Genomic DNA, 23273 nt, shown 5'->3' on the forward strand with positions numbered 1-23273 from the left:
AGACTGGCTGAACACACACACTCCTGAACACACAGAACCACAGCTTACACCAGTATAGGGCTGGTCGGCACACACACACACACACACTAACGCGGGGCTAGTTGTCACACACACATGCTTAAAACTTTCCACACATGCAGCATGACGAAACATAGTATTTACTAGTTGCCATATCAACACTGTATATAGAGAATAAATTGAGCAAAATTTTACAAATCTTTGGAAGATATCACTGAACATTTATTGATGGATAGATATTGTTTTTGTGTTTATTTTAAAATTAAAATTAGACAAATCTGAAATTATTGTAATCTTATATCTGTTAACAGTAGATAGTTGTTTAATGCTGATGTAACAGCAGAAACACTTGCGGGTATAAACACCAGTTGCTCAGACGGGGCATGTTGTCACACTGAGTTACAATTAACTATGATATTCTATTCTAAACTTTTATGAATTCGAAAGAGAAACCATGAGAAAAAGGTGAATAAAGAGTCAATGTTCATAAATTATTAATTATTATTATGTTTTGAACTATGTTGTATAGCTGTGTTTTTGTGGTGTGATTGTTGTCAAACTTAATTATTAAAAAATTCCATTATTTTATATGAAAAAGTTAATAATTGTGTTTTACAGACAAAATATTTTAGTTTGTCTTGTATATTTTTTTGAGTAGATCAGATAGCATTTTAATCTGTCATATGGTCACCTATGGGGCATGTTGTCACGTTTCACTTCCATTCTTTTGGGGTAAATCAAGAAAAAAAGTAAACACTGTATTAATGAAACATAACCATAAATTGTATTAGACACGTAAATTAATGGGGAAAAAATAAATTCACTGAAACCCAAGTGGATTTACACAAACTGAGAAAGTCAGAAGTTGTTATGTTGACGAAACCCATTCCAGCCCATATAAACACACTGCCTACGTTTACATGCAACCAAATAACCGGCGGGTAATCGGATTGACGGCTCAATCTTCACGTAAACGCCTTAATCGATCAGAATCAGATGTCGATCGGATGGAAAGGGTCGGTTTATTCCTTTTCTAATCCGATCGAGAGAATGTGTGAACACTTGATCAGATTGAAAACCGAAACCGAAAGCAGTGCACATGTGTAATGACGTAGAAATAGCGTAATGACGTTGAAATGATGTTTTAATGACGTTGAAATAGCGTAATGACGCTGTAATGACGTAGAAATAGCGCAATGACGTAGAAATAGCGTAATGACGTTTTAATGACGTAGAAATAGCGTAATGACGTTTTAATGACGTAGAAATTGCGTGATGCGCTGAACGAGCTGTTCTTCTGTTGAATAAAGTCGTATAAACGAGTGTCTCGTCCTCCTATAATCCTGCTTTCTCTGTGTGTGTGAAGTGGAGCAGGACGACGCCACCAGTGCTTGCTTCACACACACACACACACGACTGGTTTTGGCCATTTTTACTGTGTGATCAATATAAGCAGCGGCACAACGGCTCATACGCTCATCGTCTGAAATGGATAAATTTCAAGTCTGATGTTTAAAACAAATAAGGAACCAGTGTATGAGAATAGTTATTATGTGTCAAAAAATATATCCCGATTTAAGCTTGTGATATAAAAACGCGCACATCAACCCGATCACATGTTCAGCGTTCATGTAAACACTGCATCCCGACTCATCAATCGTGCACGTAAACGTACCCACTGTTATCTTAACACACATGAAGCAAACAGCACGGCTAACGCAGAGAGCCGCTCAGACTGGGATCGCTGGGAGAACTGCGGCTCATGTTGGACAGACTGGCCATAAGCGTCTTGACTTTATGAGCGTAATAATTCCTCAGATTTACAGACGGAGGCTCCTTCATTTCCCTGTCGAACTCGCAGCTCCTCATGATGATCTCCAGCTGCTTCTGCCGCTTATAAAACAGGGAAAACTTATTAAATATCAGCGTGATGGGAAGCACCACGACCAGTATTCCCGCTAATATACAGGCCGACGCCGTGAGCTTTCCCACGACGGATCCGGGAATGACGTCTCCGTATCCCACAGTAGTCATGCTAACCGTGGCCCACCACCAGCCGGCCGGGATGGTGTTCAATCCCTCGTTCTCCTCCTTCTCTAGGGTGTAGGCCATGACGGAGAAGAAGGAGACTCCGACGGAGAGATACAGCAGGAGAAGCCCAACCTCCCGATAGCTGTTCCGGAGCGTGGCTCCCAGAGACCGAAGGCCCGTGGAGTGGCGAGCCAGCTTCAGGATCCGGAAAATCCTGGTCAACCGAAGCACCTGCGCGACTCTTCCCAGATTAGCCAGCGCAGGACTGCTCTCCGCAACCAGATCAATCACTAGCGTCAGGTAGAACGGTAGGATAGACAGCAGATCGATCAGGTTTAGCGGGTGTGCGAAGAATCCGAGGAGATCCGGAGCCACGGAGAGTCGAGCAAGAAGCTCAAAAGTGAACCAGGCTATTCCCAAATTCTCCACGGTCTGGAAGTGCAGATCTTCCTGAGGTTTTCCGTTTTCGCTCATGCTGTTCATGCACATGCTGGCGATGGAGCCCAACAGGACCAGGATGGAGAAGATACTGATGAGGCGACTGGGAAGGGAATATCCGGGATTATCCAGCATTAACCAGATTCTCCGGCGAACGCTCCCTAGAAGCTGCTTGTCGAATTTCCCGGCGTCGCTGTAGAACTCCATGATGTCATCAAACGATGAGGTTGAGCTTCTGGTTTCGCTCCCGTCGTCCCGGTCCGGATCCGGATCCATCCTCCTGCAGTGGAAGCTGCTCCTGCAAGTCACATACAAGTACAGTTAAGTCATCCTCATTTATATAGCGCTTTTAACAATGTAGATTGTTTCAAAGCAGCTTTACAGAGATAAACATATGATTTAAGGTAACAGAGATTGGTTTAGTTTTATAGTGGTTCTTGAAAAATGTTTTTTCCAGCTAAAGTTAGTTTTGATTGATTCACTTCCGTCTAAATGATCATTTGTTATTAAATTAGGGGCCGCTAAGACGACACCGTTCTCTCTAAACAGACTTTAAACGTGAACCTGTGATAGACGCTGATGGCGTTCACATGCGCATTAAGAATTGATTCTATAGTTATGTGCGTTTGAATATATGTGCGAAGGTTTGTAATTCCCTACAAACCATGCCTAAACAAACTACTTGTCTTGCCTCTAAATTTTGATGCAGAATTTTATTTTATCACTTTGGGTAGGAACACGAACAATCAACAACAATTCCACAACGCTTTATCTGTAGATTGGTATAGGGATCCTCCATAGGGAGAGGCTAGTTGGCACTTCAGCACTGCATTGTCATCGGGTCCAGGCGAAGGGCCTTCGTCAGATCCGGATACGGCCTGGATCCTGGATCCGATACAGTTGCTATGGCTTTTCTGCAATGTGAAGGTTTTGATTCCCTGTATGGGATTGTTGTTGTTTTTCTGTCTCAGGGAGACATGTGGTTGTACACCATGTATGAGATATATTATCTGTGTGAGGATATATATGCACCTCTGATAAATCCCCAGGGAAAGCAAGAACTGATAAGAATGTAAATGTGTACCCTGAAATGCCATGTAAGTCGCTTTGGATAAAAGCGTCTGCCAAATGCATAAATGTAAATATAAATGATAACAGACTGGTCATATTGCCCTGAACATCTGAACATGCACACAGTTGTGTTGAAGTTGTGTCTGTTGTTCTTTTCACTTGTGCAGTGTGTTTGTGAATGTGGTTATTCACTCGCTTTACATGCCTTGCGGGAACTACAGGTGAACATCCAGGATGGAGGTACAAAATTCACAGTGTATCTGAGATTAAACTCAAACTACAGCATCTAACCTGAGATTAAACTCAGATAAAACTAAAACTACAGCTAAACAGCATCTGATCTGAGATTAAATGCAAACTACAGCTAAAACTGCATCTAATCTGAGATTAAACTCAAACCACAACATCTAATCTGAGATTAAACTCAAACCACAACATCTAACCTGAGATTAAACTCAAACCACAGCCTCTGACCTGCAGCAGGAGTCGAGGAACAGCTCGTCGATGCCCCAGTACTCGATCTCCTGACTGAAGGAGAAGATGCAGAGCTCCTCCATGACGTGAAGTCTTCCCGTGTTGTAGAAGTGCAGGACGTACGGGAAAGGCGTGGGATTACGGTCGAAGTAGAACTCGCTCTCTGACTCGTCGTAGTCGTCGCACAGCTCGAGGATCGACTCCCTGGATTGACAGCTCAGCAAGCGAGCGAGTCGGGTCTCGGGGAAACGGGAGAGTCGAGTGGAGAGAAGCCGGCGCCGGAATCCTCCCACATTAATGCGGATCGAGCCTATCATGACTGAGGAAAACCGGGAGTCACTGGGAGATCCAGCGCTGATCTGGATACACACACACACACACACACACACACACACACACACGGTGCAAAGCATGGGAAAACCATTTACAGATATTCTACATTCTCTCTCTCTCTCTCTCTCTCTCTCACACACACGCGGTGCAAAGCATGAGAAAACCATTTACAGATATTCTACATTCACACAAACACACATTCTCTCACACACACGTGCACACACACACGCTCACTCTCACACACGCGCACACACACACACGCACGACTGAGCACCATTTCATCTCCATCGAAGCAGATTTCCTCACAGAAAGGTTTGATCTGATTATGAATCTCGAACAGCTCGATCGATCTCGCGATGAAACCGGTGATTCGGCTCTAAACGGCGCGTTTAATTCACATGTCGTTTCTGCGGATATGATTCATATGTGAGATGATTATGATCGTCATAAACTCACCGCGATATTCCAGCGTTTCTCAACACGCGCACAGCTGAGGCGCGTGCACGACAGTGACGACACAGAATCCCGCAAATGACGGAGACAAACACTTTCTGCAGATTAAAATAATAAAGCGCTGATGACTTTCACTCAGTTCTGTTGTCGTGATGGGCGTGTCTTCTGACAGACAACAAGTGTCTATCAAACGTGCATCTCATTCTCAGTCCTTATGTCATGATCATAATTAAGGGTGAAAATCTCTGAATAAACATCTGGATCAAATACCAGGAAAATTAATAAATGTGAATCTTTATTATCAGAACATCAGGAGAGATGCTCAGCTTTTCTGTGAATAATACGATGCTCTATCTTTAAACAAATGTATCTCTTTAAGATGACAATGAGCCATTTTGATTTGTTTTTTTTTTACTGTTTTAATGGTCACTTCTGTTACTCTAAACTTACAATAATACATTTAAACACAATTCTCAGTGTGTTATCATCATGCAAGAATGTGCTGTAATGTAAGATAATAGATCTACTGTCCATCCAGCAAAGCTCACACACACTCAGAGAACACTATTGTCCTGCCCTGCACAAAGAGTCCTGTAAGCATGAACACACACACACACACACACACACACACACACACACACACACACACACACACACACACACACACACACACACACACACACACACACACACACACACACACACACACACACACACATAGAAAGTCCCAGCACAGCCTCTCGTTCCTGTACCGGAGAAGCCGTATGTATTTCTGCTCATAACTGCCATTTTCATAACAATAAGCGTAGACTGAGCCTCTAATTCAATCTTTATTATTAGTCTTGTTATTTATATGCCCTGTTGAGCGGTTGCTTATTGTCAAATAGCTACTATTAATGTTTGATGTCAGGTTGTTATCTTATGAGATCAGCAAAGTATGTTTAGAAAGTAAAGTGCATCTTCTGGAAGTGTTAAAATGCTTCTGAAGAGTTTCTGTGTGTATTCTCTCTGGATGTCAAATAAAAGTATTTCTTGTTATGGCCTTTCAGCAATGTGAAAGTTTTGATTCCCTGTATGGGATTTGACTTTTTTTTTTCTTGTTTAATTGTTTTTCCTGTCTCAGGGAGACACGTGGTTGTATGTCATGTATGAGGAATATATGCACCTCTGATAAACCGACTGATCATAGCGCTCTGAACATCTGAACATGCACACAGTTGTGTTGAAGTTGTGTCTGTTGTTCTTTTCACTTGTGCAGTGTGTTTGTGAATGTGGTTATTCACTCGCTTTACATGCCTTGTGGGAACTACAGGTGAACATCCAGGATGGAGGTACAAAATTCACAGTGTATCTGAGATTAAACTCAAACTACAGCATCTAACCTGAGATTAAACTCAGATAAAACTAAAACTACAGCTAAACAGCATCTGATCAGAGATTAAATGCAAACTACAGCTAAAACAGCATCTAATCTGAGAATTAACTCAAACTACAGCCTCTAATCTGAGATTAAACTCAAACCACAACATCTAATCTGAGATTAAACTCAAACTACAGCATCTAACCTAAGATTAAACTCAGATAAAACTAAAACTACAGCTAAACAGCATCTGATCTGAGATTAAACTCGAACTATACCATTTAATCTGAGATTAAACTCAAACTACAGCTAAACAGCATCTAACCTGAGATTAACCTCAAACTGTACCATCTAATCTGAGATTAAACTCAAACTACAGCATCTAACCTGAAATTAACCTCAAACTGTACCATCTAATCTGAGATTAAACTCAAAATACAGCTAAAACAGCATCTAACCGGAGATTAAACTCAAAATATACCTAAAACAGCATCTAACCGGAGATTAAACTCAAAATACAGCTAAAACAGCATCTAACCTAAGATTAAACTCAAACTACAGCATCTAACCTGAGAATAAACTCAAACTACAGCTAAAACAACCTGTAATCTGAGTAAAACTCAAACTACAGCATCTGATCTGAATAAAACTCAAACTACAGCATCTGATCTGAGTAAAACTCAAACTACAGCATCTGATCTGAGTAAAACTCAAACTACAGCTAAACAGCATCTAACCGGAGATTATACTCAAACTACAGCTAAACAGCATCTAACCGGAGATTAAACTCAAAATACAGCTAAACAGCATCTAACCTGAGATTAAACTCAAACTACAGCTAAACAGCATCTAACCTGAAATTAACCTCAAACTGTACCATCTAATCTGAGATTAAACTCAAACTACAGCATCTAACCTGAAATAAAACAAACTACAGTTTAACAGCATCTAATCTGGGATTAAACTCAAACTACAGCATCTAACCTGAAATTAACCTCAAACTGTACCATCTCATCTGAGATTAAACTCAAAATACACCTAAAACAGCATCTAACCGGAGATTAAACTCAAAATACACCTAAAACAGCATCTAACCGGAGATTAAACTCAAAATACACCTAAAACAGCATCTAACCGGAGATTAAACTCGAAATACAGCTAAAACAGCATCTAACCTAAGATTAAACTCAAACTACAGCATCTAACCTGAGAATAAACTCAAACTACAGCTAAAACTACCTGTAATCTGAGTAAAACTCAAACTACAGCATCTGATCTGAGTAAAACTCAAACTACAGCTAAACAGCATCTAACCGGAGATTAAACTCAAAATACAGCTAAAACAGCATCTAACCTGAAATTAACCTCAAACTGTACCATCTAATCTGAGATTAAACTCAAACTACAGCATCTAACCTGAAATAAAACAAACTACAGTTTAACAGCATCTAATCTGGGTTTAAACTGAAACTACAGCATCTAGCCTGAAATTAACCTCAAACTGTACCATCTAATCTGAGATTAAACTCAAAATACAGCTAAAACAGCATCTAACCGGAGATTAAACTCAAAATACAGCTAAAACAGCATCTAACCTGAAATTAACCTCAAACTGTACCATCTAATCTGAGATTAAACTCAAACTACAGCATCTAACCTGAAATAAAACAAACTACAGTTTAACAGCATCTAATCTGGGTTTAAACTGAAACTACAGCATCTAGCCTGAAATTAACCTCAAACTGTACCATCTAATCTGAGATTAAACTCAAAATACAGCTAAAACAGCATCTAACCGGAGATTAAACTCAAAATACACCTAAAACAGCATCTAACCGGAGATTAAACTCAAAATACAGCTAAAACAGCATCTAACCTAAGATTAAACTCAAACTAGAGCATCTAACCTGAGAATAAACTCAAACTACAGCTAAAACAGCCTGTAATCTGAGTAAAACTCAAACTACAGCATCTGATCTGAGTAAAACTCAAACTACAGCAAAAACAGCATCTAACCTGAGATTAAACTAAAACTACAGCATCTAATTTGAGATTAAACTCAAATGACAGCTAAACAGCATGTAATCTGAGATTAAACTCAAACTACAGCATCTAACCTGAGATTAAACTCAAACTACAGCATCTAACCTGAAATAAAACAAACTACAGCTAAACAGCATCTAATCTGGGATTAAACTCAAAATACTGCTAAAACAGCATCTAACCTGAGAGTAAACTCAAACTACAGCATATAACCTGAAATTAAACTCAAACTATACCATCTAACCTGAGATTAAACTGAAACTGCAGCTAAAACAGCATTTAATCTGAGATTAAACTCAAACTACAGCATCTAACCTGAAATTAAACTCAAACTATACCATCTAACCAGAGATTAAACTCAAACTACAGCTAAATCAGCATCTAACCTGAAATTAAACTCAAACTAAAGCCTCTAATCTGAAATTAAATTCATTCTGAGATTAAACTCAAACTACAGCTAAAACAGCCTCTAATCTGAAATTAATCTCAAACTGCAGCTAAAACAGCATCTAACCTGAGATTAAACTCAACTACAGCATCTAATCTGAAATTAAACTCATTCTGAGATTAAACTCAAACTACAGCCTCTAATCTGAAATTAAATTCATTCTGAGATTAAACTCAAACTACAGCTAAAACAGCATCTAATCTGAAATTAAACTCAAACTTCAGCTAAAACTGCATCTAACCTGACATTAAACTCAAACTACAGCATCTAACCTGAAATTAAACTCAAACTATACCATCTAACCTGAGATTAAACTCAAACTGCAGCTAAAACAGTATCTAACCTGAGATTAAACTCAAACTAAAGCATCTAACCTGAAATTTAACTCATATTATACCATCTAACCTGAGATTTAACTCAAACTACAGCTAAAGCAGCATCTAACCTGAAATTAAACTCAAACTACAGCCTCTAATCTGAAATTAAACTCATTCTGAGATTAAACTCAAACTACAGCCTCTAATCTGAAATTAAACTCATTCTGAGATTAAACTCAAACTACAGATAAAACAGCCTCTAACCTGAGATTAAACTCAAACTACAGTCTCTAATCTGAGATTAAACTCAAACTAAAGCTAAAACAGACTCTAATCTGAAAATATAATCAGTGTATTGATTGACTGTACTCCTGTACTCAGTCCCATCTTTCCCTACACTGGCGACATTATTTATCAGCCTATGGTTTCCTTATGATTTTATGATTAAGTTCGTCGATAGGAATGTCGTTTAAGGATCAACACACGTGTGTTTCTGTGGTCTATGAGCTGATGTTTTGTGTTCGCAGGTCTATATCGTGGGGATCTGCATTGCAGTGTGTGGAAACTTTCTCATCAGCATCTCCTTAAATATCCAGGTGAACCTCGACACACTCTTTGACAGTCGCATGAACATACACTCACAAACATCTGCTCTTCAGTGTTTCAGTGTTTAGATCTCTGCTGGTGTTTGCTGTGCAGAAATACACACACATGCGTCAGTCTCAGCGCGGGACGAGGCCGTACTACACCAGTCGTCTGTGGTGGTGTGGGATCTTGCTCATGGGATTGGGAGAACTGGGAAACTTCGCTGCATATGGATTTGCTCCGGCGTCGCTCATCGCTCCTCTCGGCTGTGTGTCTGTCATCGGTAAAACACCACAGTAAAACACCACATCAGAGACAGTAAAACACCACATCAGAGACAGTAAAACACCACAGTAAAACACCACATCAGGGACAGTAAAACACCACATCAGGGACAGTAAAACACCACAGTAAAACACCACAGTAAAACACCACATCAGAGAAAGTAAAACACCACAGTAAAACACCACAGTAAAACACCACATCAGAGACAGTAAAACACCACATCAGAGACAGTAAAACACCACATCAGAGACAGTAAAACACCACATCAGAGACAGTAAAACAACACATCAGGGACAGTAAAACACCACAGTAAAACACCACATCAGAGAAAGTAAAACACCACAGTAAAACACCACAGTAAAACACCACATCAGAGACAGTAAAACACCACATCAGAGACAGTAAAACACCACAGTAAAACACCACATCAGGGACAGTAAAACACCACAGTAAAACACCACAGTAAAACACCACATCAGAGAAAGTAAAACACCACAGTAAAACACCACAGTAAAACACCACATCAGGGACAGTAAAACACCACATCAGGGACAGTAAAACACCACAGTAAAACACCACATCAGAGACAGTAAAACACCACATCAGGGACAGTAAAACACCACAGTAAAACACCACAGTAAAACACCACATCAGAGAAAGTAAAACACCACAGTAAAACACCACAGTAAAACACCACATCAGAGACAGTAAAACACCACATCAGAGACAGTAAAACACCACATCAGAGACAGTAAAACACCACATCAGAGACAGTAAAACACCACATCAGGGACAGTAAAACACCACAATAAAACACCACATCAGAGACAGTAAAACACCACATCATGGCCAGTAAAACACCACATCAGGGCCAGTAAAACACCACAGTAAAACACCACAGTAAAACACCACATCAGGGAAAGTAAAACACCACATCAGGGACAGTAAAACACCACAGTAAAACACCACATCAGAGACAGTAAAACACCACAGTAAAACACCACATCAGAGACAGTAAAACACCACAGTAAAACACCACATCAGGGACAGTAAAACACCACAGTAAAACACCACAGTAAAACACCACAGTAAAACAGCACATCAGAGACAGTAAAACACCACATCACAGACAATAAAACACCACAGTAAAACACCACAGTAAAACACCACATCAGAGACAGTAAAACACCACATCAGAGACAGTAAAACACCACAGCAAAACACCATGGTAAAACACCACATCAGAGACAGTAAAACACCACATCAGAGACAGTAAAACACCACAGCAAAACACCATGGTAAAACACCACATCAGAGACAGTAAAACACCACATCAGAGACAGTAAAACACCACAGTAAAACACCACATCAGAGACAGTAAAGCACCACATCAGAGACAGTAAAACACCACATCAGAGACAGTAAAACACCACATCAGAGACAGTAAAACACCACATCAGAGACAGTAAAACACCACAGTAAAACACCACATCAGAGACAGTAAAACACCACATCAGAGACAGTAAAGCACCACATCAGGGACAGTAAAACACCACATCAGAGACAGTAAAACACCACAGTAAAACACCACATCAGAGACAGTAAAACACCACATCAGAGACAGTAAAACACCACAGTAAAACACCACATCAGAGACAGTAAAACACCACATCAGATACAGTAAAACACCACATCAGAGACAGTAAAACACCACATCAGAGACAGTAAAACACCACAGTAAAACACCACATCAGAGACAGTAAAACACCACAGTAAAACACCACATCAGAGACAGTAAAACACCACATCAGAGACAGTAAAACACCACATCAGAGACAGTAAAACACCACACCAGAGACAGTAAAACACCACAGTAAAACACCACATCAGAGACAGTAAAACACCACATCAGAGACAGTAAAACACATCAGAGACAGTAAAACACCACATCAGAGACAGTAAAACACCACATCAGAGACAGTAAAACACCACAGTAAAACACCACATCAGGGACAGTAAAACACCACATCAGAGACAGTAAAACACCACAGTAAGACACCACATCAGAGACAGTAAAGCACCACATCAGAGACAGTAAAACACCACATCAGAGACAGTAAAACACCACAGTAAAACACCACATCAGAAACAGTAAAACACCACATCAGAGACAGTAAAACACCACAGTAAAACACCACAGTAAAACACCACATCAGAAACAGTAAAACACCACAGTAAAACACCACATCAGAGACAGTAAAACACCACATCAGAGACAGTAAAACACCACAGTAAAACACCACAGTAAAACACCACATCAGAAACAGTAAAACACCACAGTAAAACACCACATCAGAGACAGTAAAACACCACATCAGAGACAGTAAAACACCACAGTAAAACACCACAGTAAAACACCACAGTAAAACACCACATCAGAAACAGTAAAACACCACAGTAAAACACCACACCAGAGACAGTAAAACACCACAGTAAAACACCACATCAGAGACAGTAAAACACCACATCAGAGACAGTAAAACACATCAGAGACAGTAAAACACCACATCAGAGACAGTAAAACACCACATCAGAGACAGTAAAACACCACAGTAAAACACCACATCAGGGACAGTAAAACACCACATCAGAGACAGTAAAACACCACATCAGAGACAGTAAAACACCACATCAGAGACAGTAAAACACCACATCAGAGACAGTAAAACACCACAGTAAAACACCACATCAGGGACAGTAAAACACCACATCAGAGACAGTAAAACACCACATCAGAGACAGTAAAACACCACATCAGAGACAGTAAAACACCACATCAGAGACAGTAAAGCACCACATCAGAGACAGTAAAACACCACATCAGAGACAGTAAAACACCACAGTAAAACACCACATCAGAAACAGTAAAACACCACATCAGAGACAGTAAAACACCACAGTAAAACACCACAGTAAAACACCACATCAGAGACAGTAAAACACCACAGTAAAACACCACATCAGAAACAGTAAAACACCACATCAGAGACAGTAAAACACCACAGTAAAACACCACATCAGAGACAGTAAAACACCACATCAGAGAGAGTAAAACACCACATCAGAGACAGTAAAACACCACAGTAAAACACCACATCAGAAACAGTAAAACACCACATCAGAGACAGTAAAACACCACAGTAAAACACCACATCAGAGACAGTAAAACACCACATCAGAGAGAGTAAAACACCACATCAGAGACAGTAAAACACCACAGTAAAACACCACATCAGAGACAGTAAAGCACCACATCAGAGACAGTAAAACACCACATCAGAGACAGTAAAACACCACATCAGAGACAGTAAAACACCACATCAGAGACAGTAAAACACCACAGTAAAACACCACATCAGAGACAGTAAAACACCACATCAGATACAGTAAAGAGACAGTAAAACACCACATCAGAGACAGTAAAACACCACAGTAAAACACCACATCAGAGACAGTAAAACACCACACCAGAGACAGTAAAACACCACAGTAAAACACCACATCAGAGACAGTAAAACACCACATCAGAGACAGTAAAACACATCAGAGACAGTAAAACACCACATCAGAGACAGTAAAACACCACATCAGAGAAAGTAAAACACCACAGTAAAACACCACATCAGGGACAGTAAAACACCACATCAGGGACAGTAAAACACCACAGTAAAACACCACATCAGAGACAGTAAAACACCACATCAGATACAGCAAAACACCACATCAGAGACAGTAAAACACCACATCAGAGACAGTAAAACACCACAGTAAAACACCACATCAGAGACAGTAAAACACCACACCAGAGACAGTAAAACACCACAGTAAAACACCACATCAGAGACAGTAAAACACCACATCAGAGACAGTAAAACACCACATCAGAGACAGTAAAACACCACAGTAAAACACCACATCAGAGACAGTAAAACACCACATCAGAGAAAGTAAAACACCACAGTAAAACACCACAGTAAAACACCACATCAGGGACAGTAAAACACCACATCAGGGACAGTAAAACACCACAGTAAAACACCACATCAGAGACAGTAAAACACCACATCAGATACAGTAAAACACCACATCAGAGACAGTAAAACACCACATCAGAGACAGTAAAACACCACAGTAAAACACCACATCAGAGACAGTAAAACACCACACCAGAGACAGTAAAACACCACAATAAAACACCACATCAGAGACAGTAAAACACCACATCAGAGACAGTAAAACACATCAGAGACAGTAAAACACCACATCAGAGACAGTAAAACACCACATCAGAGACAGTAAAACACCACAGTAAAACACCACAGTAAAACACCACATCAGGGACAGTAAAACACCACATCAGAGACAGTAAAACACCACATCAGAGACAGTAAAACACCACAGTAAAACACCACATCAGAGACAGTAAAGCACCACATCAGAGACAGTAAAACACCACATCAGAGACAGTAAAACACCACAGTAAAACACCACATCAGAGACAGTAAAACACCACATCAGAGACAGTAAAACACCACAGTAAAACACCACAGTAAAACACCACATCAGAGACAGTAAAACACCACATCAGAGACAGTAAAACACCACATCAGAGACAGTAAAACACCACAGTAAAACACCACATCAGAGACAGTAAAGCACCACATCAGAGACAGTAAAACACCACATCAGAGACAGTAAAACACCACAGTAAAACACCACATCAGAGACAGTAAAACACCACATCAGAGACAGTAAAACACCACAGTAAAACACCACATCAGAGACAGTAAAACACCACATCAGATACAGTAAAACACCACATCAGAGACAGTAAAACACCACATCAGAGACAGTAAAACACCACAGTAAAACACCACATCAGAGACAGTAAAACACCACATCATGGCCAGTAAAACACCACATCAGAGACAGTAAAACACCACACCAGAGACAGTAAAACACCACAGTAAAACACCACATCAGAGACAGTAAAACACCACATCAGAGACAGTAAAACACATCAGAGACAGTAAAACACCACATCAGAGACAGTAAAACACCACATCAGAGAAAGTAAAACACCACAGTAAAACACCACATCAGGGACAGTAAAACACCACATCAGGGACAGTAAAACACCACAGTAAAACACCACATCAGAGACAGTAAAACACCACATCAGGGACAGTAAAACACCACAGTAAAACACCACAGTAAAACACCACATCAGAGAAAGTAAAACACCACAGTAAAACACCACATCAGAGACAGTAAAACACCACATCAGAGACAGTAAAACACCACATCAGAGACAGTAAAACACCACATCAGGGACAGTAAAACACCACAATAAAACACCACATCAGAGACAGTAAAACACCACATCATGGCCAGTAAAACACCACATCAGAGACAGTAAAACACCACAGTAAAACACCACATCAGAGACAGTAAAACACCACATCAGAGACAGTAAAACACCACATCAGAGACAGTAAAACACCACATCAGAGACAGTAAAACACCACATCAGGGACAGTAAAACACCACAGTAAAACACCACATCAGAGACAGTAAAACACCACAGTAAAACACCACATCAGAGACAGTAAAACACCACATCAGAGACAGTAAAACACCACATCAGAGACAGTAAAACACCACATCAGGGACAGTAAAACACCACAATAAAACACCACATCAGGGCCAGTAAAACACCACAGTAAAACACCACATCAGGGAAAGTAAAACACCACATCAGGGACAGTAAAACACCACAGTAAAACACCACAGTAAAACAGCACATCAGAGACAGTAAAACACCACATCAGAGACAATAAAACACCACAGTAAAACACCACAGTAAAACACCACATCAGAGACAGTAAAACACCACATCAGAGACAGTAAAACACCACAGCAAAACACCATGGTAAAACACCACATCAGAGACAGTAAAACACCACATCAGAGACAGTAAAACACCACAGTAAAACACCACATCAGAGACAGTATAGCACCACATCAGAGACAGTAAAACACCACATCAGAGACAGTAAAACACCACATCAGAGACAGTAAAACACCACATCAGAGACAGTAAAACACCACAGTAAAACACCACATCAGAGACAGTAAAACACCACAGTAAAACACCACATCAGAGACAGTAAAACACCACAGTAAAACACCACATCAGAGACAGTAAAACACCACAGTAAAACACCACATCAGAGACAGTAAAACACCACAGTAAAACACCACATCAGAGACAGTAAAGCACCACATCAGAGACAGTAAAACACCACATCAGAGACAGTAAAACACCACAGTAAAACACCACATCAGAAACAGTAAAACACCACATCAGAGACAGTAAAACACCACAGTAAAACACCACATCAGAGACAGTAAAACACCACAGTAAAACACCACATCAGAGACAGTAAAACACCACATCAGAGAGAGTAAAACACCACATCAGAGACAGTAAAACACCACAGTAAAACACCACATCAGAAACAGTAAAACACCACATCAGAGACAGTAAAACACCACAGTAAAACACCACATCAGAGACAGTAAAACACCACATCAGAGAGAGTAAAACACCACATCAGAGACAGTAAAACACCACAGTAAAACACCACATCAGAGACAGTAAAGCACCACATCAGAGACAGTAAAACACCACATCAGAGACAGTAAAACACCACATCAGAGACAGTAAAACACCACATCAGAGACAGTAAAACACCACAGTAAAACACCACATCAGAGACAGTAAAACACCACATCAGATACAGTAAAGAGACAGTAAAACACCACATCAGAGACAGTAAAACACCACAGTAAAACACCACATCAGAGACAGTAAAACACCACACCAGAGACAGTAAAACACCACAGTAAAACACCACATCAGAGACAGTAAAACACCACATCAGAGACAGTAAAACACATCAGAGACAGTAAAACACCACATCAGAGACAGTAAAACACCACATCAGAGAAAGTAAAACACCACAGTAAAACACCACATCAGGGACAGTAAAACACCACATCAGGGACAGTAAAACACCACAGTAAAACACCACATCAGAGACAGTAAAACACCACATCAGATACAGCAAAACACCACATCAGAGACAGTAAAACACCACATCAGAGACAGTAAAACACCACAGTAAAACACCACATCAGAGACAGTAAAACACCACACCAGAGACAGTAAAACACCACAGTAAAACACCACATCAGAGACAGTAAAACACCACATCAGAGACAGTAAAACACCACATCAGAGACAGTAAAACACCACAGTAAAACACCACATCAGAGACAGTAAAACACCACATCAGAGAAAGTAAAACACCACAGTAAAACACCACAGTAAAACACCACATCAGGGACAGTAAAACACCACATCAGGGACAGTAAAACACCACAGTAAAACACCACATCAGAGACAGTAAAACACCACATCAGATACAGTAAAACACCACATCAGAGACAGTAAAACACCACATCAGAGACAGTAAAACACCACAGTAAAACACCACATCAGAGACAGTAAAACACCACACCAGAGACAGTAAAACACCACAATAAAACACCACATCAGAGACAGTAAAACACCACATCAGAGACAGTAAAACACATCAGAGACAGTAAAACACCACATCAGAGACAGTAAAACACCACATCAGAGACAGTAAAACACCACAGTAAAACACCACAGTAAAACACCACATCAGGGACAGTAAAACACCACATCAGAGACAGTAAAACACCACATCAGAGACAGTAAAACACCACAGTAAAACACCACATCAGAGACAGTAAAGCACCACATCAGAGACAGTAAAACACCACATCAGAGACAGTAAAACACCACAGTAAAACACCACATCAGAGACAGTAAAACACCACATCAGAGACAGTAAAACACCACAGTAAAACACCACAGTAAAACACCACATCAGAGACAGTAAAACACCACATCAGAGACAGTAAAACACCACATCAGAGACAGTAAAACACCACAGTAAAACACCACATCAGAGACAGTAAAGCACCACATCAGAGACAGTAAAACACCACATCAGAGACAGTAAAACACCACAGTAAAACACCACATCAGAGACAGTAAAACACCACATCAGAGACAGTAAAACACCACAGTAAAACACCACATCAGAGACAGTAAAACACCACATCAGATACAGTAAAACACCACATCAGAGACAGTAAAACACCACATCAGAGACAGTAAAACACCACAGTAAAACACCACATCAGAGACAGTAAAACACCACATCATGGCCAGTAAAACACCACATCAGAGACAGTAAAACACCACACCAGAGACAGTAAAACACCACAGTAAAACACCACATCAGAGACAGTAAAACACCACATCAGAGACAGTAAAACACATCAGAGACAGTAAAACACCACATCAGAGACAGTAAAACACCACATCAGAGAAAGTAAAACACCACAGTAAAACACCACATCAGGGACAGTAAAACACCACATCAGGGACAGTAAAACACCACAGTAAAACACCACATCAGAGACAGTAAAACACCACATCAGGGACAGTAAAACACCACAGTAAAACACCACAGTAAAACACCACATCAGAGAAAGTAAAACACCACAGTAAAACACCACATCAGAGACAGTAAAACACCACATCAGAGACAGTAAAACACCACATCAGAGACAGTAAAACACCACATCAGGGACAGTAAAACACCACAATAAAACACCACATCAGAGACAGTAAAACACCACATCATGGCCAGTAAAACACCACATCAGAGACAGTAAAACACCACAGTAAAACACCACATCAGAGACAGTAAAACACCACATCAGAGACAGTAAAACACCACATCAGAGACAGTAAAACACCACATCAGAGACAGTAAAACACCACATCAGGGACAGTAAAACACCACAGTAAAACACCACATCAGAGACAGTAAAACACCACAGTAAAACACCACATCAGAGACAGTAAAACACCACATCAGAGACAGTAAAACACCACATCAGAGACAGTAAAACACCACATCAGGGACAGTAAAACACCACAATAAAACACCACATCAGGGCCAGTAAAACACCACAGTAAAACACCACATCAGGGAAAGTAAAACACCACATCAGGGACAGTAAAACACCACAGTAAAACACCACAGTAAAACAGCACATCAGAGACAGTAAAACACCACATCAGAGACAATAAAACACCACAGTAAAACACCACAGTAAAACACCACATCAGAGACAGTAAAACACCACATCAGAGACAGTAAAACACCACAGCAAAACACCATGGTAAAACACCACATCAGAGACAGTAAAACACCACATCAGAGACAGTAAAACACCACAGTAAAACACCACATCAGAGACAGTATAGCACCACATCAGAGACAGTAAAACACCACATCAGAGACAGTAAAACACCACATCAGAGACAGTAAAACACCACATCAGAGACAGTAAAACACCACAGTAAAACACCACATCAGAGACAGTAAAACACCACAGTAAAACACCACATCAGAGACAGTAAAACACCACAGTAAAACACCACATCAGAGACAGTAAAACACCACAGTAAAACACCACATCAGAGACAGTAAAACACCACAGTAAAACACCACATCAGAGACAGTAAAGCACCACATCAGAGACAGTAAAACACCACATCAGAGACAGTAAAACACCACAGTAAAACACCACATCAGAGACAGTAAAACACCACATCAGAGACAGTAAAACACCACAGTAAAACACCACATCAGAGACAGTAAAACACCACATCAGGGACAGTAAAACACCACATCAGAGACAGTAAAACACCACATCAGAGACAGTAAAACACCACAGTAAAACACCACATCAGAGACAGTAAAACACCACATCAGAGACAGTAAAACACCACATCAGAGACAGTAAAACACCACATCAGAGACAGTAAAACACCACATCAGAGAAAGTAAAACACCACAGTAAAACACCACAGTAAAACACCACATCAGGGACAGTAAAACACCACATCAGGGACAGTAAAACACCACAGTAAAACACCACATCAGAGACAGTAAAACACCACATCAGGGACAGTAAAACACCACAGTAAAACACCACAGTAAAACACCACATCAGAGAAAGTAAAACACCACAGTAAAACACCACATCAGAGACAGTAAAACACCACATCAGAGACAGTAAAACACCACATCAGAGACAGTAAAACACCACATCAGGGACAGTAAAACACCACAATAAAACACCACATCAGAGACAGTAAAACACCACATCATGGCCAGTAAAACACCACATCAGAGACAGTAAAACACCACAGTAAAACACCACATCAGAGACAGTAAAACACCACATCAGAGACAGTAAAACACCACAGTAAAACACCACAGTAAAACACCACATCAGAGAAAGTAAAACACCACAGTAAAACACCACATCAGAGACAGTAAAACACCACATCAGAGACAGTAAAACACCACATCAGAGACAGTAAAACACCACATCAGAGACAGTAAAACACCACATCAGAGACAGTAAAACACCACAGTAAAACACCACATCAGAGACAGTAAAACACCACACCAGAGACAGTAAAACACCACAGTAAAACACCACATCAGAGACAGTAAAACACCACATCAGAGACAGTAAAACACCACATCAGAGACAATAAAACACCACATCAGAGACAGTAAAACACCACATCAGAGACAGTAAAACACCACAGTAAAACACCACATCAGAGACAGTAAAACACCACACCAGAGACAGTAAAACACCACAGTAAAACACCACATCAGAGACAGTAAAACACCACATCAGAGACAGTAAAACACCACATCAGAGACAATAAAACACCACATCAGAGACAGTAAAACACCACATCAGAGACAGTAAAACACCACATCAGAGACAGTAAAACACCACATCAGAGACAATAAAACACCACATCAGAGACAGTAAAACACCACACCAGAGACAGTAAAACACCACAGTAAAACACCACATCAGAGACAGTAAAACACCACATCAGAGACAGTAAAACACCACATCAGATACAGTAAAACACCACATCAGAGACAGTAAAACACCACACCAGAGACAGTAAAACACCACAGTAAAACACCACAGTAAAACACCACATCAGAGACAGTAAAACACCACACCAGAGACAGTAAAACACCACAGTAAAACACCACATCAGAGACAGTAAAACACCACATCAGAGACAGTAAAACACCACAGTAAAACACCACATCAGAGAAAGTAAAACACCACATCAGAGACAGTAAAACACCACATCAGAGACAGTAAAACACCACATCAGAGACAGTAAAACACCACATCAGAGACAGTAAAACACCACATCAGAGACAGTAAAACACCACATCAGAGACAGTAAAACACCACATCAGAGACAGTAAAACACCACATCAGAGACAGTAAAACACCACATCAGAGACAGTAAAACACCACATCAGAGACAGTAAAACACCACATCAGAGACAGTAAAACACCACATCAGAGACAGTAAAACACCACATCAGAGACAGTAAAACAGTATTTTACTCTTCTATTAGTGTTTAAAGCTTTTAATGTTGGTTCTTCTCTTTCAGCGAGTGCTGTTATTTCTGTGGTGTTCCTCAAGGAAACGTTACGTGCTTCAGATATCCTCGGTGAGATCAGATTCATATTATTATGAAGTTCTCAAGTTCTTGTCTTCTATTGGTATACTGTAAAATAATGAAACTCAAAGTTATTTTACAAAGTATAAGGTAAGACTGGGGAGAGTTTGCAACATTGCCAATTCCACCAATTAGCATTGAGCTACAATGATCATTTCACATCAGTTTATTTCTTTTCTAGGAATCAAACTCATGACTGCTGGACACTAAAAATCACTGCTAACACACACACACACACACACACACACACACACACACACACACACACACACACACACACACACACACACACACACACACACACTGAATCAGTTCTGTGTGATGTTAATTCAGTTGATCTGAGGATCGCTCAAGAATATCAGTTGGAAACGAGACCTGCCTTCCACAAACTCCTGATGAAACCCGACACTGGATTCATAATGTAATATGAACATGAACACATGATTGACGGTCTTGTAATAAATCGGTTTCATTCACAGGAGGAGCTTTAGCTCTGACCGGCACCTACTTTCTGGTGACCTTTGCCCCTCATTCGTCCCCTCATGTGACGGCCAACATGGTGGAGCGCTCGCTGGTCAGCTGGCTCTTCCTCATCTACTTCGTGAGTTTCATCTCATCATACTTCCATGCGACTAAGAAGCCATTGGAAAACTGACAAAAACACAAACACAACTGTGTTATACTGTAAATGCTGTGGTGCTTGAGGAGTGTTTTATCTGTCTCTCTCTGCAGTCGTTCGAAGCGATTCTCTTTGCTGTCCTGATGTATCTGTACAAGTGCAGGAACATGAAGCACATCGTGATCATCATGGTCATGGTGGCGTTACTCGGTGAGAACACATTCTGCTCTCGGTTTACACGTATGAGACTGACGATGATGAGAAAGTGTCTGGTTCCTTTCATTAGGGCTTGAGATCCAACAGAAGCTGTTTAACCCTGCCTTTTTTATTTTATTTAATCGGAATGGTACGAAACTTGGTAAAGGTTTTGGCACTTGCGATGTGAACACACAAAAAAAATGGACATGATTCGAACAGGTTAAATGATCCTGAAAACAATAGTCCCACTTGTGCTCCTCGAGGTCAGGAATATCGCAGTGGAAATGAATGAGAGTTTCCTCTAGTGGAAGCGTTTGGAACTGCAGCCGAACAACATCTCAGATATCAGCTCACATTTGGAACACAACTTGCTTAGATTTATGGCTTTGATTTTTTCACAGTTTTAGAGTAAAACATGTTTTTGAAAAAATATATTTCATATACAACTTGAAAATAGTATATTAGTGCATTTTTCATAACAATAAATGTAAAATTCTGCAGCTTTTTTTAAAGGGACTATGCAAAGTTTTTTAGGTATTTTATTATCTAAAATCAATATTTCTATTCATAAATATGTCCTCAATGGTGTACAAATACCTCTGCCAATAATCTGACTTATCCTCGTAAACAAAGAATTTATTATGTTTATATACATGTGACGGGTAGGTCCACGGAGGCTTCCATGTCGTTCCGCCATCTTGAAAAACTATAATAGCAGAGAGGGTCAAAAAGTACTAGACCAATGCGTTTTCGTTCAGAGCCGGCGTCACGTGACTGAAAGCAGCAG

General features: G+C 40.2%; 2 protein-coding genes across 8 annotated transcripts in view; one reads left to right on the plus strand and one right to left on the minus strand.

Annotated features, from left to right (window-relative positions):
- Positions 1–218: 218 nt before the first annotated feature.
- On the minus strand, positions 219–4985 carry kcns2 (potassium voltage-gated channel modifier subfamily S member 2). 4 transcript variants are annotated; one of them, XM_077232600.1, is made up of 3 exons: positions 4822–4985; positions 4033–4351; positions 219–2785 (listed from the first exon to the last, which is right to left on the minus strand). In XM_077232600.1, the coding sequence occupies exons 2-3, from the start codon at positions 4347–4349 to the stop codon at positions 1732–1734; spliced, it is 1371 nt and encodes a 456-aa protein (XP_077088715.1). In that variant the 5' UTR covers positions 4350–4351; positions 4822–4985; the 3' UTR covers positions 219–1731. The 4 variants fall into 4 exon arrangements, with proteins under 4 accessions (XP_077088715.1, XP_077088712.1, XP_077088714.1 ...); XM_077232597.1 differs by having other exon boundaries at positions 4033–4391; positions 4822–4978; XM_077232599.1 differs by having other exon boundaries at positions 4640–4853.
- The window catches only part of nipal2 (NIPA like domain containing 2), a 23234-nt gene continuing 4573 nt past the window's right edge, over positions 4613–23273 (plus strand). For 3 of the 4 annotated variants that reach the window (XM_077232601.1, XM_077232603.1, XM_077232602.1), the window contains exons 1-6: positions 6077–6149; positions 9514–9582; positions 9686–9854; positions 21601–21660; positions 22149–22270; positions 22402–22498. In XM_077232601.1, the coding sequence (XP_077088716.1) occupies positions 6144–6149; positions 9514–9582; positions 9686–9854; positions 21601–21660; positions 22149–22270; positions 22402–22498 (523 nt within the window). In that variant the 5' untranslated portion in view covers positions 6077–6143. Of the gene's footprint in view, positions 4678–6076; positions 6150–9513; positions 9583–9685; positions 9855–21600; positions 21661–22148; positions 22271–22401; positions 22499–23273 lie in introns of those variants that run through there. The other variant, XM_077232604.1, reaches the window with a different exon arrangement.

This window comes from Siphateles boraxobius, unplaced genomic scaffold (assembly GCF_051911475.1).
Source record: "Siphateles boraxobius isolate OS27281-9 unplaced genomic scaffold, OSU_SipBor_1 178, whole genome shotgun sequence".
Taxonomy (NCBI): domain Eukaryota; kingdom Metazoa; phylum Chordata; class Actinopteri; order Cypriniformes; family Leuciscidae; genus Siphateles; species Siphateles boraxobius.

Excerpts from the sequence above, each read along its gene's own strand:
- kcns2 (XM_077232596.1), bottom strand. Across the intron at positions 2,786-4,032 it reads TTCCTCGACTCCTGCTGCAG|GAGCAGCTTCCACTGCAGGA; the intron begins GTCAGAGGCTGT and ends TGTGACTTGCAG.